This window comes from Loxodonta africana, chromosome 16, assembly GCF_030014295.1.
Source record: "Loxodonta africana isolate mLoxAfr1 chromosome 16, mLoxAfr1.hap2, whole genome shotgun sequence".
Taxonomy (NCBI): Eukaryota; Metazoa; Chordata; class Mammalia; order Proboscidea; family Elephantidae; genus Loxodonta; species Loxodonta africana.
The window spans coordinates 13,161,643-13,174,805 of record NC_087357.1 but is presented as its reverse complement, the minus strand read 5'-3'; the positions used below and the strand labels follow the sequence as shown (position 1 = coordinate 13,174,805).

The 13,163-nt window shown below is 45.5% G+C and overlaps 1 protein-coding gene across 1 annotated transcript in view; it reads left to right on the top strand.

The window, feature by feature from the left end:
* Positions 1–13,163, top strand: part of BTBD16 (BTB domain containing 16) — a 71,288-nt gene that overhangs the window by 20,112 nt on the left and 38,013 nt on the right. Inside the window, exons 5-7 of the mRNA XM_010599215.3 lie at positions 7,275–7,364; positions 8,795–8,909; positions 12,074–12,143. Coding sequence (XP_010597517.1) covers positions 7,275–7,364; positions 8,795–8,909; positions 12,074–12,143 — 275 coding nt within the window. The remainder of the gene's footprint in view (positions 1–7,274; positions 7,365–8,794; positions 8,910–12,073; positions 12,144–13,163) is intronic.

Here is a 13,163-nt window from a genome sequence, read left to right as displayed (position 1 = left end):
CTATTTTGTCAGAAATTAATATTGCACTCCTGCTCTTTTTTGTTTGTTGTTTGCTTGATATATTTTTTTTCATCCTTTGAGTTTTAGTTTGTTTGTGACTTTGAGTCTAAGGTGTGTCTCTTGTAGGCACCATATAGACGGATCGTGTTTTTTTTATCCATTCCACCACTCTCTGTCTCTTTATTGGTGCATTTAGTCCATTTACATTCAGCATAATTGTTGATAGGTATGAGTTTAGTGCCATCATCTTAATGTCTTCTGTGTGTGTGTTATTGACAGTTTCTTTGTTCCACTTAATTTTCTTTGCTGAGTCATTTTTCTTTATGTATTTTCTTTCCATCTTTTTCATTGTTGTTGATTCTGTATTTGCTGAGTCTTTATGTTTTTCTTTTGATGGGTAGGTTAGTGAGTTTCCTTTATGGTTACCTTAAAATTTACCTCTGTTTTTCTAAGTTTAAACCAACCTTTTACTTCTTGGTATCGCCTTGACTTCCTCTCCGTATGAAAATTCTATGACTGTACTATTTAGTCCCTTTTTTTTTTTTTTTTAACGTTGTCATCTTTTACATGCTGATGTCTCTGTTTCCCTGTTTTCAGTGTTTTAGCTTTGACTTATTTTTGTGACTTCTCTACCTGGGTTGACATCTGGTTGTTCTGTCCTGTGTTCTAGTCTTGGGTTGTTATCTGATATTATTGATTCTCTAGCCGAAGGACTCTCTTTAATATTTCCTGTAATTTTGGTCTGGTTTTTACAAATCCCCTTAACTTCTGTTTATCTGGAAACGCCCTAATTTCACCTTCATAGTTGAGAGACAGTTTTGCTGGAAATATAATTCTTGGCTGGCAGTTTTTTCCTTCCTGGCTTTATATATGTCATTCCATTGCCTTCTTGCCTGTATGGTTTCTGCTGAGTAGCCCGAGCTTATTCTTATTGACTGTCCTTTGTAGGTGACTTTTCGTTTATCCCTAGCCACTCTTAAAATTCTCTCTTTATCTTTGATTTTGGTAAGTTTGCCTATGATATGTCTTGATGTCTTTCTTTTGGGATCTACTCTGTGTGGGTTCAATGAGCTTCTTGGATAGATATCTTCTCATCTTTCATGATATCAAGGAAATTTTCTGCCAACAAATCTTTAATAATTCTCTCTGTATTTTCTGTTATCTCCCTTGTTCTGGTACTCTTATCACTCACAGGGTATTCCTCTTGTTAGATTCCCACACAATTCTTAGGGTTTCTTCATTTTTAAAAATTCTTTTGTCTGGTTTTTCCTCAATTAAATTGGTGTCAAGTGCTTTATCTTCAATCTCACTAATTCTGACTTCCATTGCCTCAATTCTGCAACTAGACTTCCTATAGAGTTGTCTAATTCTGATATTTTATTGTTAATCTTTGGATTTCTATTTGCTGTTTCTCTATGGATTCTACCAGCCTGTTAAATTTGTCATTTTTCTCTTGTATAGCTTTCCTAAATTCCTTTATTGCTTTGTATGTTCCTTGGCTTGCTCTGAGTTTTGCCTGATCTTCCTGATCTCTTGAAGAGCTCTGTATATTAATCTTTTGAATTCTACTTCCAGTAATTCCAAGACTTTCTCTTCTTCCAGGAAGTTTCCTTGTTCTTTGTTTTGGTTGCTTGCTGGAGCCATCATAGTCTGCCTATTTATGTGATTTGATATTGACTGTTGTCTCCCAGCCATCAATAAGTTATTATATTTATTTATTGCATGTTTGCTTACTGTGTCCTAGCTTCTAGTTTTGTTTCGTTTTGATATACCCAAATAGGCTGGGTGTGTGAGCTACTTTGATTATTGTTGTCTTTAAAGTTCTTACATCCTGTCACCAGGTGGTTAGAGCTGCTACTAGGCATGTGAACCCAGGAGTCCATTTACTTTTCTTGTGTGGATTCAGCTCAGGTGTCCAGGTTGTTGGCCACCAAGTGTGTGGTGCAGCTTCTCACCTACAGTCTTAGATGGGCAGGGCTACATAGGGGTAATTGGAGCAGGCACAGGTATCTGGCTGCAGTAGGGAGTTATGTGCTGAGCAAGGTGGGGAGCTGATAGCTGCCCCTGATTGTCTAGGTAGAAGGCATGTCCCTGTCCCCTAAAGCACATAGGTAGGTGGGTTTTGCAGGTGGACTTTGGACGCCTAATGCTGTTGGCTGTAAGGAATGGGAGGCACCACTTATTCTCAGAAACCTGTCATGGGTGGCTAGGTGGAGTGGGTGGAGCCACCAGTCCTCAGGTCCCAGATGTGAGTAGGTGAAGACCCTGCTTAATGGGCAGGGTGGTGCCAAACGTCATGAATCTGCCACTCCCCATTAGCTGTTGCAGTTGAAAATAGGCTTCAGGTATATACCCTGATACACTATGCTAAAGAGGGCCTACACTGTTGAATGGGCCCACACAGCTCCAGGCAAGGGTGAAAGGCATTCAAAGTCCATGGACCCTTTATGCCTGTGCCTAGGCAAAGGGGCAGTGCATACCCTGAGTTCCTGGCTTAGGGGAACTGGTGGTTTCTTTTTTCCTATCTTTTCATTTGTTTATTTGTTCCCTCCCCAAAACCAGGAGACTGGCTCAGGTACACAATGCGTCCCACTTCCAGCCTAGGGGGTGCAGCAACCACTGAACACTGCCAGACCGGGACTAGAGCAGAATGGGGAAAAGGAGGGTGAGGGGAAGAGAGGCACTTCCCAGAGAGGGGGAAGGGTTATTTCGATCCTGTGTAGTAGGTTAGGTGCTTGCACTTAACTCTCAGATCCAGTGCCACTTCCCCCAGCTCTGGAGGCTTGTGCAGACTCCCTGCCACTGGGTTCCTCCCAACATGGAAAACTCATCTGAAAACTACTGCTCGTCTCAGCCCACATGTGCCAAATGATCCAGCCTGCGAGGTGCTGGCCAGGACAGGTCTGGTACTTCCTGGGTGCTTCCTGCCACTCAGTCCAACTCCTCAACTTTGTCTTTGATGTTCAGGGCTGCTAGATTATCATATATAATAGATTCACTTGTTTTTTTGGGTCTTTGTTGAAAGAGGAACCACAGAAAGCACCTGACTGGTCCGCCGTCTTGGCCTCGCCCTGCCCAATCTCTTTTGAGATACGAAAGAGAGAAGTGAGCAGAGAGACATGGGACCTTATACCACCAAGAAGCAAGAGCCAGGAGAATAGTATGTTCTTTGGACCTGGGGTCCCTGAGCTGAGAAGCTCCCAGAGCTGACAGAGAGAGAAAGCCTTCCCCTGGAGCTGCACCCTGAACTCAGACTTCTAGCTTCCTAGACTGTGAAAGAATAAATTTGTTTGTTAAAGCCATCCACTTGTGGTATTTCTGCTATAGCAGCACTAGATAACTAAAAGAGTCCAGTTGTGAGGATTTTTGTTTTCTTTATGTTGAGATGCAATCCGTACTGCAGGCTGTGGTCTTTGATCTTCATCAGTAAGTGCTTCAAGTCCTCTTCACTTTCAACAAGCAAGGTTGTGTTATCTGAATATTGCAGGTTGTTAATGAGTCTTCCTGCAGTCCTTATACCCCGTTCTTCTTTGTATAGCCCAGTTTCTCAGATTATTTTCTCAGCATTCTGATTGAATAAGTATGGTGAAAGGATACTTTCCTGATGCACAGCTTTCCTGACTTTAAACTATACAGTATCCCCTTGTTCTGTTTGAAAGGCTGCCTCTTGATCTAAGTACAGGTTCTTCATGAGCACAGTCAAGTGTTCTGAAATTCCCATTTTTCACAGTGCTGTCCATTATTTGTTATGATCCACACAGTTGAAAGTCTTAGCATAGTCAATAAATCACAGGTACACTTCTATCTGGTATTCTCTGCTTTCAGCTAGGATCAGTCTGACATCAGCAATGATATCCCTGGTTCCATGTCCTCTTCTGAATCTGGCTTAAATTTCTGGCAGTTCCCTATCAATGTATTGCTGCAACTGCTTTTGAATGGTCTTCAGCAAAATTTCACTTGTGTGTGATATTAATGATATTGTTTGATAATTTCCACACTCTTTGAATCACCTTTCTTTGGAATGGGTACAAATATGGATCTCTTCCAGTTGGTTGGCCAGGCAGCTGTTTTCCAAATTTCTTGGCATAGACGAGCGAGCACTTCCAGCATTGCATCCACCTGTTGAAACAATTCAGTTGGCATTCCATCAATTCCTGGAACCTTGTTTTTTACCAATGCCTTCAGTGCAGCTTGGACGTCTTCCTTCAGTACCACCAGTTCTTAATCACATGCTACCTCCTGAAATGGTTGAATGTTGACCAGTTCTTTTCGGTACAATGACTCTGTGTTTTCCTTCCATCTTTTGATACTTCCTGTGTTGTTTAATATTTGCCTGTAGAATTCTTCAATATTGCAACTCGAGGCTTGAATGTTTTTCTTCAGTTCTTACAGCTGGAGAAATGCTGAGCATATTCTTCCATTTTATTTTTTTCTATCTCCATGTCTTTGCACATTTCATTATAATACTTTATTTTGTCTCCTCAAGCTGCCCTCTGAAATCTTCTGTTCAGCTTTTTTACTTCATCATTTCTTCCTTTCCCCTTAGCTACTCTACATTCAAGAGCAACTTTCAGAGTCTCTTCTGACATCCATTGTGGTCTTTTCTTTCTTTCCTGTCTTTTTAATGACCTCTTGCTTTCTTCATGTATGATGTCCTGATGTTATTCCACAACTTGTCTGTTCTTCAGTCATTCGTGTTCAATATGTCAAATCTATTCTTGAGATGGTCTCTAAATTCAGATGGGATATACTCAAGGTTATATTTTGGCTCTTGTGGACTTGCTCTAATTTTCCTCAACTTCAGCCTGAACTTGTATATGAACAATTGATGGTCTGTTTCATAGTCAGCCCCTGGCCTTGTTCTGAATGATGATATTGAGCTTTTCTACCATTTCCTTCCACAGATGTAGTTTATTTGATTCCTGTGTATTTCATTTGGTAAGGTCCTTGTGTATAGTCGCTGTTTATGTTGGTGAAAAAAGATATTTGCAATGAAAAAGTCGTTGGTCTTGCGAAATTCTACCATGTGATCTCTGGTGTCATTTCTAACACCAAGCCATATTTTTTAACTACTGTTCCTTCTTTGTTTCCAACTTCTGCATTCCAATCACTAGTAATTGTCAATGTATCTTAATTGCTTGTTTGAACAATTTCAGACTGCAGAAGTTGGTAAAAATCTTCAATTTCTTCATCTTTGGTCTTAGTGGTTCGTGTGTCAATTTGAATAATATTGCTATTAACTGGTCTTCCTTGTAGGTATATGGGTATTATCCTATCACTGACAACGTAGTACTTCAGGATATATCTTGAAATGTTCTTTTCGACAATTAATGCAATGCCATTCCTCTTCATTTTGTCATTCCCAGTATAGTAGACCATATGACTATCTGATTCAAAGTGATCGATAGCAGTCCATTTCAGCTCACTCATGCCTAAGATATTGATGTTTATGCATTTCATTTTGTTTTTGATGACTTCCAATTTTCCTAGATTCACTTCGTACACTCCACATTCGGATTATTAATGGATGTTTGAAGCTGTTTTTTCTCATTTTCAGTCATGTCACATCAGCAAATGAAGGTCCCCAAAGTTTGACTCCATCTATGTCATTAAGGTCAACTCTACTTTGAGGAGGCAGCTCTTCCCCAGTCGTATTTTAAGTGCCTTGCAACCTGAAGGGCTCATCTTCTGGAAGGATATCAGACAATGTTACACTGCTATTTATAAGGTTTTCTCTGGCCAATTTTTTCTGAAGTAGACTGCCCTGTCTTTCCTCCTAGCCTGTCTTAATTTGAAAGCTCCACTGAAACCTACCCACCAAGGGTGACCCTGCTGGTATTTGAAATATCGATGGCAAAGCTTCCAGTATCATAGCAACTTGCAAGCCACTATAGTGCCATAAACCAACAGACACGTTGTGGGGCACTTAGTAGATGCTCAGTAAATATGTGTTGAATGAGAGCCTAAACCAAGCCAGGTGCCATGAGATGACAGGAAAAGGCTCATCAGCATTGCTTGCCTGAAGAAAATGGATCTTTGATCTTTTTTTCCTGCAGACTTTGTAGTTGCCAAGTGTGACATTCTTGGCCCCTGATTCATGCCATTTTTACTATCCGGAAACTTGAGCTTACTAGACTTGGAATTTGGGTGATGGAATCCATTCATTCCATTAGTTCAACTGATATTTACTGAGTGTTCACATATGCAAGTGCCTGTGCTAGGTCCTGGGGGTAAGGTGGCAAGGAAATCCTCCAATGTGCCTGCCGTCGGGGAGTAGAGATAGTACCTGATGTCATAGATAAGAGAAATAAAGACAGTGGCAGAGAGAACGTGTTGGTGAGTGGGCCATTACCTTCAAAATGGCACCAGGGAAGGCCTCTCTCAGGGGCAGCATGTGAACATGCCCTGTTGAGGGCAGAGTGAGCCCTGCAGACCCCTGGGGAAGCAAGCTTGTCAGAGGCAGTTGTTAAGCATTCAGAGAACAGGAGAATGGTGAGAGGCGGTGGAGACCATGAGGGTCTCGGGGCCATTGGAGGGGCTTGGACTTGTACGCCAACACTGTGGGCACCTGTGGAGACATGCCAGCAGTGCATGCTGTAACTTACGTTTTGGAATAACGTAAGCAGATCAAGGAGGCTGGCCATGAATCAGGCTCCCACCACTTTCAGCTGAAAGTCCTCAGTGGCAGTGGAACTCTGTTTGGAGATCCGTTGGGCAGAGTTTCTAGAGCCCCTAAGTGGAGGCCTCTGTCCCACGTGCACCCTTCAACAGGCATTCACTGTTCACTGTGCTCCTATCTTGTGCCAGACCTGAGCTAGATGCTAGGGAGGGGTGCAGAAATGGGTGAAGCCCACTCCTTGCCCTCAAACTGCTCACAGCCTATCTAAAGAGAGAGAGAGAGCTATCAATAAACATTTAAAGTGTAGCTTGAGTGTAGTTCCTAGTTTTCGCAATGCACAATGGCCATGTAGGATATTATCACTGGGGGAAGCTGGATAAAGGGTACATAGAAACTCTCTGAACTATTTTGCCAATTTTTGTGAGTCTTAATCTCTTTCAAAATAAATAATTATTTCTTCTCAACAACAACAACAAAACAAAATAAATTATAATAAATAAACCTTTGGTAAAAATTTATCTGCTAAAACAAAACAAAGAAATGTAGCGTGATGCATGTCAAGAGCAAGATGCAAAGGGTGGTGGGAACTTCACACTGTATCTTGCAGAACTCACTGTGGCAACTATATACATCATTATCCAATTTCCTTTACTAGCTCAAACACCTGGGAAGAGCAAAGAACCATCCCACATAAAGAAGATGACCATTTCTTTGAAGATCAACGACCCACTGGTCACCAGAGTTGGTAACGTAGACTTGTCTTCACGTTTTAGGAATGCTATTGAACAAGGAGTCTTCCTCAATTAAAACACAGCAAACAAGTGGCGCACAGTGTTCAGTGCTTCCTTCTTAAAAATTCTTGGACAGTAAAAAGAAAGAAGGGGAAAGAAAGCTGGGACAACTTAGAAAACACGAAAGAAGGCAGAATGCTGCAGAGGTGCTTGTCGTTGGGAAAGAGGCATGAAGCCTGCAGAGGGAAGGGAATGGCAAGCTTCTCAAGACAGACCCGCAAAAACCTACTGCCCTTCCCCACACTCACTGGCTGGCTTCTCGTAGCAGAGGCCTCCCCCAGGGTACACCTCTGGGCTCACTCTTCCCCATCCCTTCCCAGCCACCAAGAAACAGCCTTTTGTGTTAGTGCACCAGGTGCTATCCATGTGAAGTCACGGGCTCATGAACTGATAGGTCAGGAAATAATCCAGCTGAGCACTGGGTAAACCAGCTGTCTTCAGAGCACATTCAAAGCACACTCCAGCACTATTTGGGCTTGCGGAGAATTTGGGGTGAGCCAAGTCCATCCTGGTCCCTTGCCAACATGGTTTAGTTCCTGGGCTACCAAATGATCCCAGCTTTTTCCAAGGGAGCCCTGGTGGCACAGTGGTTAAGAGCTCAGCTGCTAACCAAGAGGTCAGCAGTTGAAATCCACCAGCCACTCCTTGGAAGCCCCATATGGGGCAGCTCTACTCTATCCTACAGGGTCGCTATGAGTTGGAATCGGCTCAGTGGCAATGGGTTTAACCCTTCTGAAGTCCCCAGACTCTGAGGGAAATCTGCCGTCAGCTGTGTGTCATTTCTAAAGTTAAAAAAAAACACCCCTACCTGCATACAAACTGCACATATTTGGGGTAGGTAGTCACATCCCTCAGGAGGCCGTGCTCTCCAGGTTAGCAAAAGCCAATCACCACGGAGTCATCCCTGACTCATGACAACCCCACATGTGTCAGAGTAGCACTGTGCTCCATAAGGTTTTCAATGACCGACTTGAACCTCCAACCTTTCAGTTAGGAGGCAAGCACTTATTAACCATTTATACCACCCAGGCGGCTTTCAGGTTAGGAAAGAACCTCTGAAATGGTCTCACGCCTGAGATGACCCCAAGGCATATGCGAGCATCCTTTCTATAGGAGCCTGGCTTTCTTTAGCTTCATCCTCAACTCCTAGCAGGAGGCTGAGAGCGCACAGCATCAAGTTCTGGGCCAGGTCTGCATCCAGGTCAAAGAGGGTCCATTTTTTCCAAGCACATCTCTGCCCACCCAGCTTCCACATGCTTGAGGTGACCATCAGGGACTCCAGTAAGAGAGAGGTGTGCAGACAGTTCCCAAGGATGAGGCAGCACCACTTCCCGGGTGCAGAGGTCCCCCCTGACTGTCTTCTCTGATGCTGCCTCCTCCCCAGCTTTTGCCTCGGCCCTGAAGAACCTCTACATGAGCGAGGCAGAGATCAACGTGGACGACGTGCTGGGGGTGCTGGCTTCTGCACACATTCTCCAGTTCGCTGCCCTGTTTCAAAGGTAGGGAGTGCACAAGACAGGGCCAGGGCCAGTCCCAGGCAAGATCAAGATGGGGACTCAGCCCTTTCCTAGACCCTCTCTTCCCTGAGCTGGGACACCGAGGGTTTCTTTGCACTGAGCAGGGCTTTGCGCCTGGAAAGGAACTAAGACACTAGCCCACACTAGCATGTTACGAGCTCATGAGTGAGCCTCTCCTGCAGCATGCTCCTTTTAACCAAATGATTCTTGATTCTTGGAATGAAATGCAAATAGTGGCATTTCTACCACTGGGAGAGATTTTGCAAGAGTGCAAAGTGATAAAACAAACCAAGCCCATTGCTGTGGAGTCGATTCTGCGTCATAGAGACCCTATAGGACAGAGTAGAACTGCCCCATAGAGTTTCCGAGGACAGCCTGGTTTAGCAGCCGTAGCTCTTAACTACTACACTCCCCCCAACAAGGTTTCCAGTGATTTTCTAGTAGTGCTCAAATGTTGCTTGCTTATCAATTTCACCTATTTTCGTTTTTGACTTAAAAAGTCTCTCTTTTCCATTCAGTTCACGTGCACACAAACCAGCCATTTGAAGACAACCAACCCAACTTTTCCCATCACTGCCAGTACTCGTTTCCCTGCTCATTCCGATAAAATCTTGCTTTTTTCTCCTAAATAATATTTTTAGTTCTACAAAGTTATACACGGTTATTGCTGATCATGTGGAAGTAAGAAAAAACACCAAGAACAAAGTCAAAGTCGCCCATTATCCAAGATGCATGGATAAACGTGAAATGTGATCCATACATACAGTGGAATATTATTCAGCCATCCAGAGAAGTGAAGTTCTGATGCATGCTATGACCTGAACGAACCTTGAAAACACTCTGCTGAGTGAAATCAGTCAGTCACGAAGGGACAAATATTGTAGGATCCCATGTATGTGAAAAATCTAGAATAGGCAAATGCTTATAGACCAAAGTTTATTAGTGCGGAGGGCAGGTGCAGGGTCTCTCCTGGGGACCTTGCAGGTTTCAGCCCACTGTGTAGAGTCCACACAGCCAGCTTCACCCAACAGATGCTTTGAGCCTCATTCCACCTGGGGGCACTGAGATGTCTCAGGCCAGGCCCTCCTGGAGAACCTCAAAGCCTTGTCAGGGACACAGCCACCCTGTGACCGAGGAGTGCAGGAGCTCAGAGGCAGGGGCTTGCTTTGGACTGGATATGTCAGCAGAGAGCACACAAGGAGGAGACCACGGTCCTGAAAAGTTTCTCTGGGTACTGGGGAGCCAGGAGCAGAGGCAGAGAGGCCCAAGAGGCTCAGCCTGGTCAGACCCGGGTGGGGGGTGGTGGTGCTAAGGTCGCTGTGAGGGAGGGGAGAAAAGCCAGAATCATCGGCAGGGTAGGGTTGGGGCCAACTAAGGAATCTGACCTTGACTCTGCAGGTTACGGGGGGACAAAGGTCTGGGATTTCCTGAGGTCCTCACCACCCTTACATTCCACGTGTCCCCATCTTCAGCTCAGCATGCCTGTGACTCACAAAATTCCCAGAATCACAGCTTTGTCCTCAGGCCATTTCAGAGCAGCTGTTTCCTGGTGCTATCCAGGAAGACCCCTCTGACCCACATGCTGGCAGGGCTGCTTCCAGCCACCTTCTGCCTTGGTCTCAGATCCGAGCCCAATCTCACCTTGGGAACCATAGCCCTGGCTTCTCTGGGGAGGAATGAGAACGGCGGGTTCCTCATTTTCCTTCCTCCTCCCCATTCCTTGCTTTCACTGCCAGAGCATGAGGGTTTTGCAGATGATGGCCCAAAGCTCTCATTTCTCTGATGAGCAAACCAGGCTGCCTGGGGCCCCTGGGACCTGTCCCAGATTCCACAGATAGTTGTAGGGGACTGATCCACTAGGTTAGAGGCCGGGGTAGGCCCTGGCATGCAGCTGGGCTGGGTCTTGCCTGGCTTTGAGAGGCTGGTGGCAGCCATTGGCAGGGGTGTGGCAGCCAAAGTGTCAGCCTGTGTGTGGAGTGGAGCAAAAATGCCCCCAGGCCACTCTGATAGCATCACAGCATTCAAGTGTTGGCAAGACTCCAAAGGTCATCTCAGCTGAGCTGCTGGCCTGTGGAAAACCGCCCAGCAGGCTGCGTAAGTCTGAATCACACGCACCCGAGGCAACCATCTTTAGGGGAGTGAAGCGTGCCACAGGTTCTACCCGGTGATGTTGCTTCCACTCACGTGTCAACATCTGCATCAGTATGTTGGAGTCACGTTTGTCACGTGTGCGTATGCGCACATTCACGTACATACATGTAAACACATACACACACGGAGAATTTCCCTGCTGGGCACTCGGGTTCCTCCAGGCTGAGTCAGAGCCTCTATCTAGTTCCAGAACAGTTCCGTCTTCCCAAAGGAGACCCTGTGTCTATTAAGCAGTCACTTTCCACCCTCTGTCCCCCCAGCCCTGGCCAAGCACTAATCTGCCCTCTGTCTATTCTGGACTGAAAAACCCCAAAAAGCAAACAAACCTGTTGCCATCGAGTCGATTCTGACTCATAGAGACCCTATAGGACAGAGTAGAACTGCCCCATAGGGTTTCCAAGGAGCAGATAGTGGATTCAAACTGCTGATCGTTTGGTTAGCAGCCAAGCTCTTAACCACTGCACCACCAGGGCTCTGTCTATTCTGGACGTGGCCTTTGGAGTCTGGCTCCTTCCACTCCCCATGATGCTGTGAAGGTTTATGCACGCTGTGGCATGACTTAGTGCTTTATTCCTCTTATGGCGGAACAATAAGAAAGTTGTGTTTTGAACCCACTTGAGCCCTGAGAGGCAGAGGAGCCAGGCGCCACCTAGCAGCACTGCGATGGTCTCTGCAGAAGTCAAAGATGCCTCAGGCAGCAAGGTGACCAGGTGGCACTGGGACTAAAATTAATCTCAACAAGGCACCTTCAGGTGCTTTAGCTTTGAGCAATGGCCCTGCTCCCTGTGTTTCCTTGTGAAGGATTTGAGCTCAGGCCTTGCCTCCCTCAGCCCAGAGTTCCTTGCAACAGGCCTTGTGGGCTTGTCCTCTGGCCAAATGTCCATATCCCTAAAGTGAAACTCCTTCCACGTGAAAGGGCTCTGCCCCAGTTCTGGACCCGCTTCTCTGAAAGCAGCCTGGGGCCCCCCAGGAACATCAGTTCCCTCTCTCTGCAGGTGTGTGACCATAATGATGAATGGACTCACGCCAAGCACCTTCAAGAGCTTCTACCTGGCCAGCTGCAAGGTAGGCACAACATGGATAGGTGGGCACATGGCACCTGGGGAGGGGGGCTTCAAGAGTACTCCAGACTCTGCAATTTCACCCACCACGCCCAGACCCAAAAAACAGTCTGAAGGTACCAACTTCAGGGATGCCAATGTTTAATTTTGCCAAGTGAACACATTTTTTAAAAAGTCATTTTATTTCTAAAGGAATATTTTAATAGTAAAAGAGTAGAAAGGCCTTAATCTTCAGGGGGAAAAAAAGCACAGCCTTTCTCATCAAAAGAGCAGAAAACCCTCCAGGACATTTTTACTGGAGGCTGGTGAAACGTTGTCCCACCTGGGTCCTGGTCCACATGTCAGTGCTACGATGGGAATAAATGATGTGATCCAGCCGTCCCATTATGCAGAGGAGAAACCGAGGCCACGGAGGGAGGCATCTGCCAAGGTCACACATTTGTGAGTGGAAGTGCTGGGTCTGAACCCCAGGCTCCCCGACTCCCTGACTACCTCTGAGTGACAAGCATTCATGTCTCAAAACAAAATGCTTCACTGTAACTTGGTTCCCACACAGTGTGTCACTGCTGTTATCCTCACATCTAGGTGGCTCAGTGGTAGAATTCTCACCTTCCATGCGGGAGGCCCAGATTTGACTCCCAGCCAACGCACCTCATGCGTAGCCACCATCCATCTGTCAGTGGCGATTTGTTTTTTGCTATTATGCTGAACAGGTTTCAACTGTCAGACTAAGACAGACTAGGAAGAAAGGTGTGGCAATCTACTTCCAAAAATCAGCTAATAAAAATCCCATGGATCCCAATGGTCCAATCACAACCAATCATGGGGATGGTGCAGGATCAGGCAACATTTCATTCCAGTACGTATGGGGTCACCATGAATCAGGGACTGACTCAATGGCAGCGAATGACAAGAATGGCTTAAACTCCTGTTTTGTCAAAGACAGCTATGTGTCCTCGTTTTTACTCCACTGGTCATTAGAATGTCGCTCTTGGTGGCTTCTTTCTGTTCAGATTGGCATTTC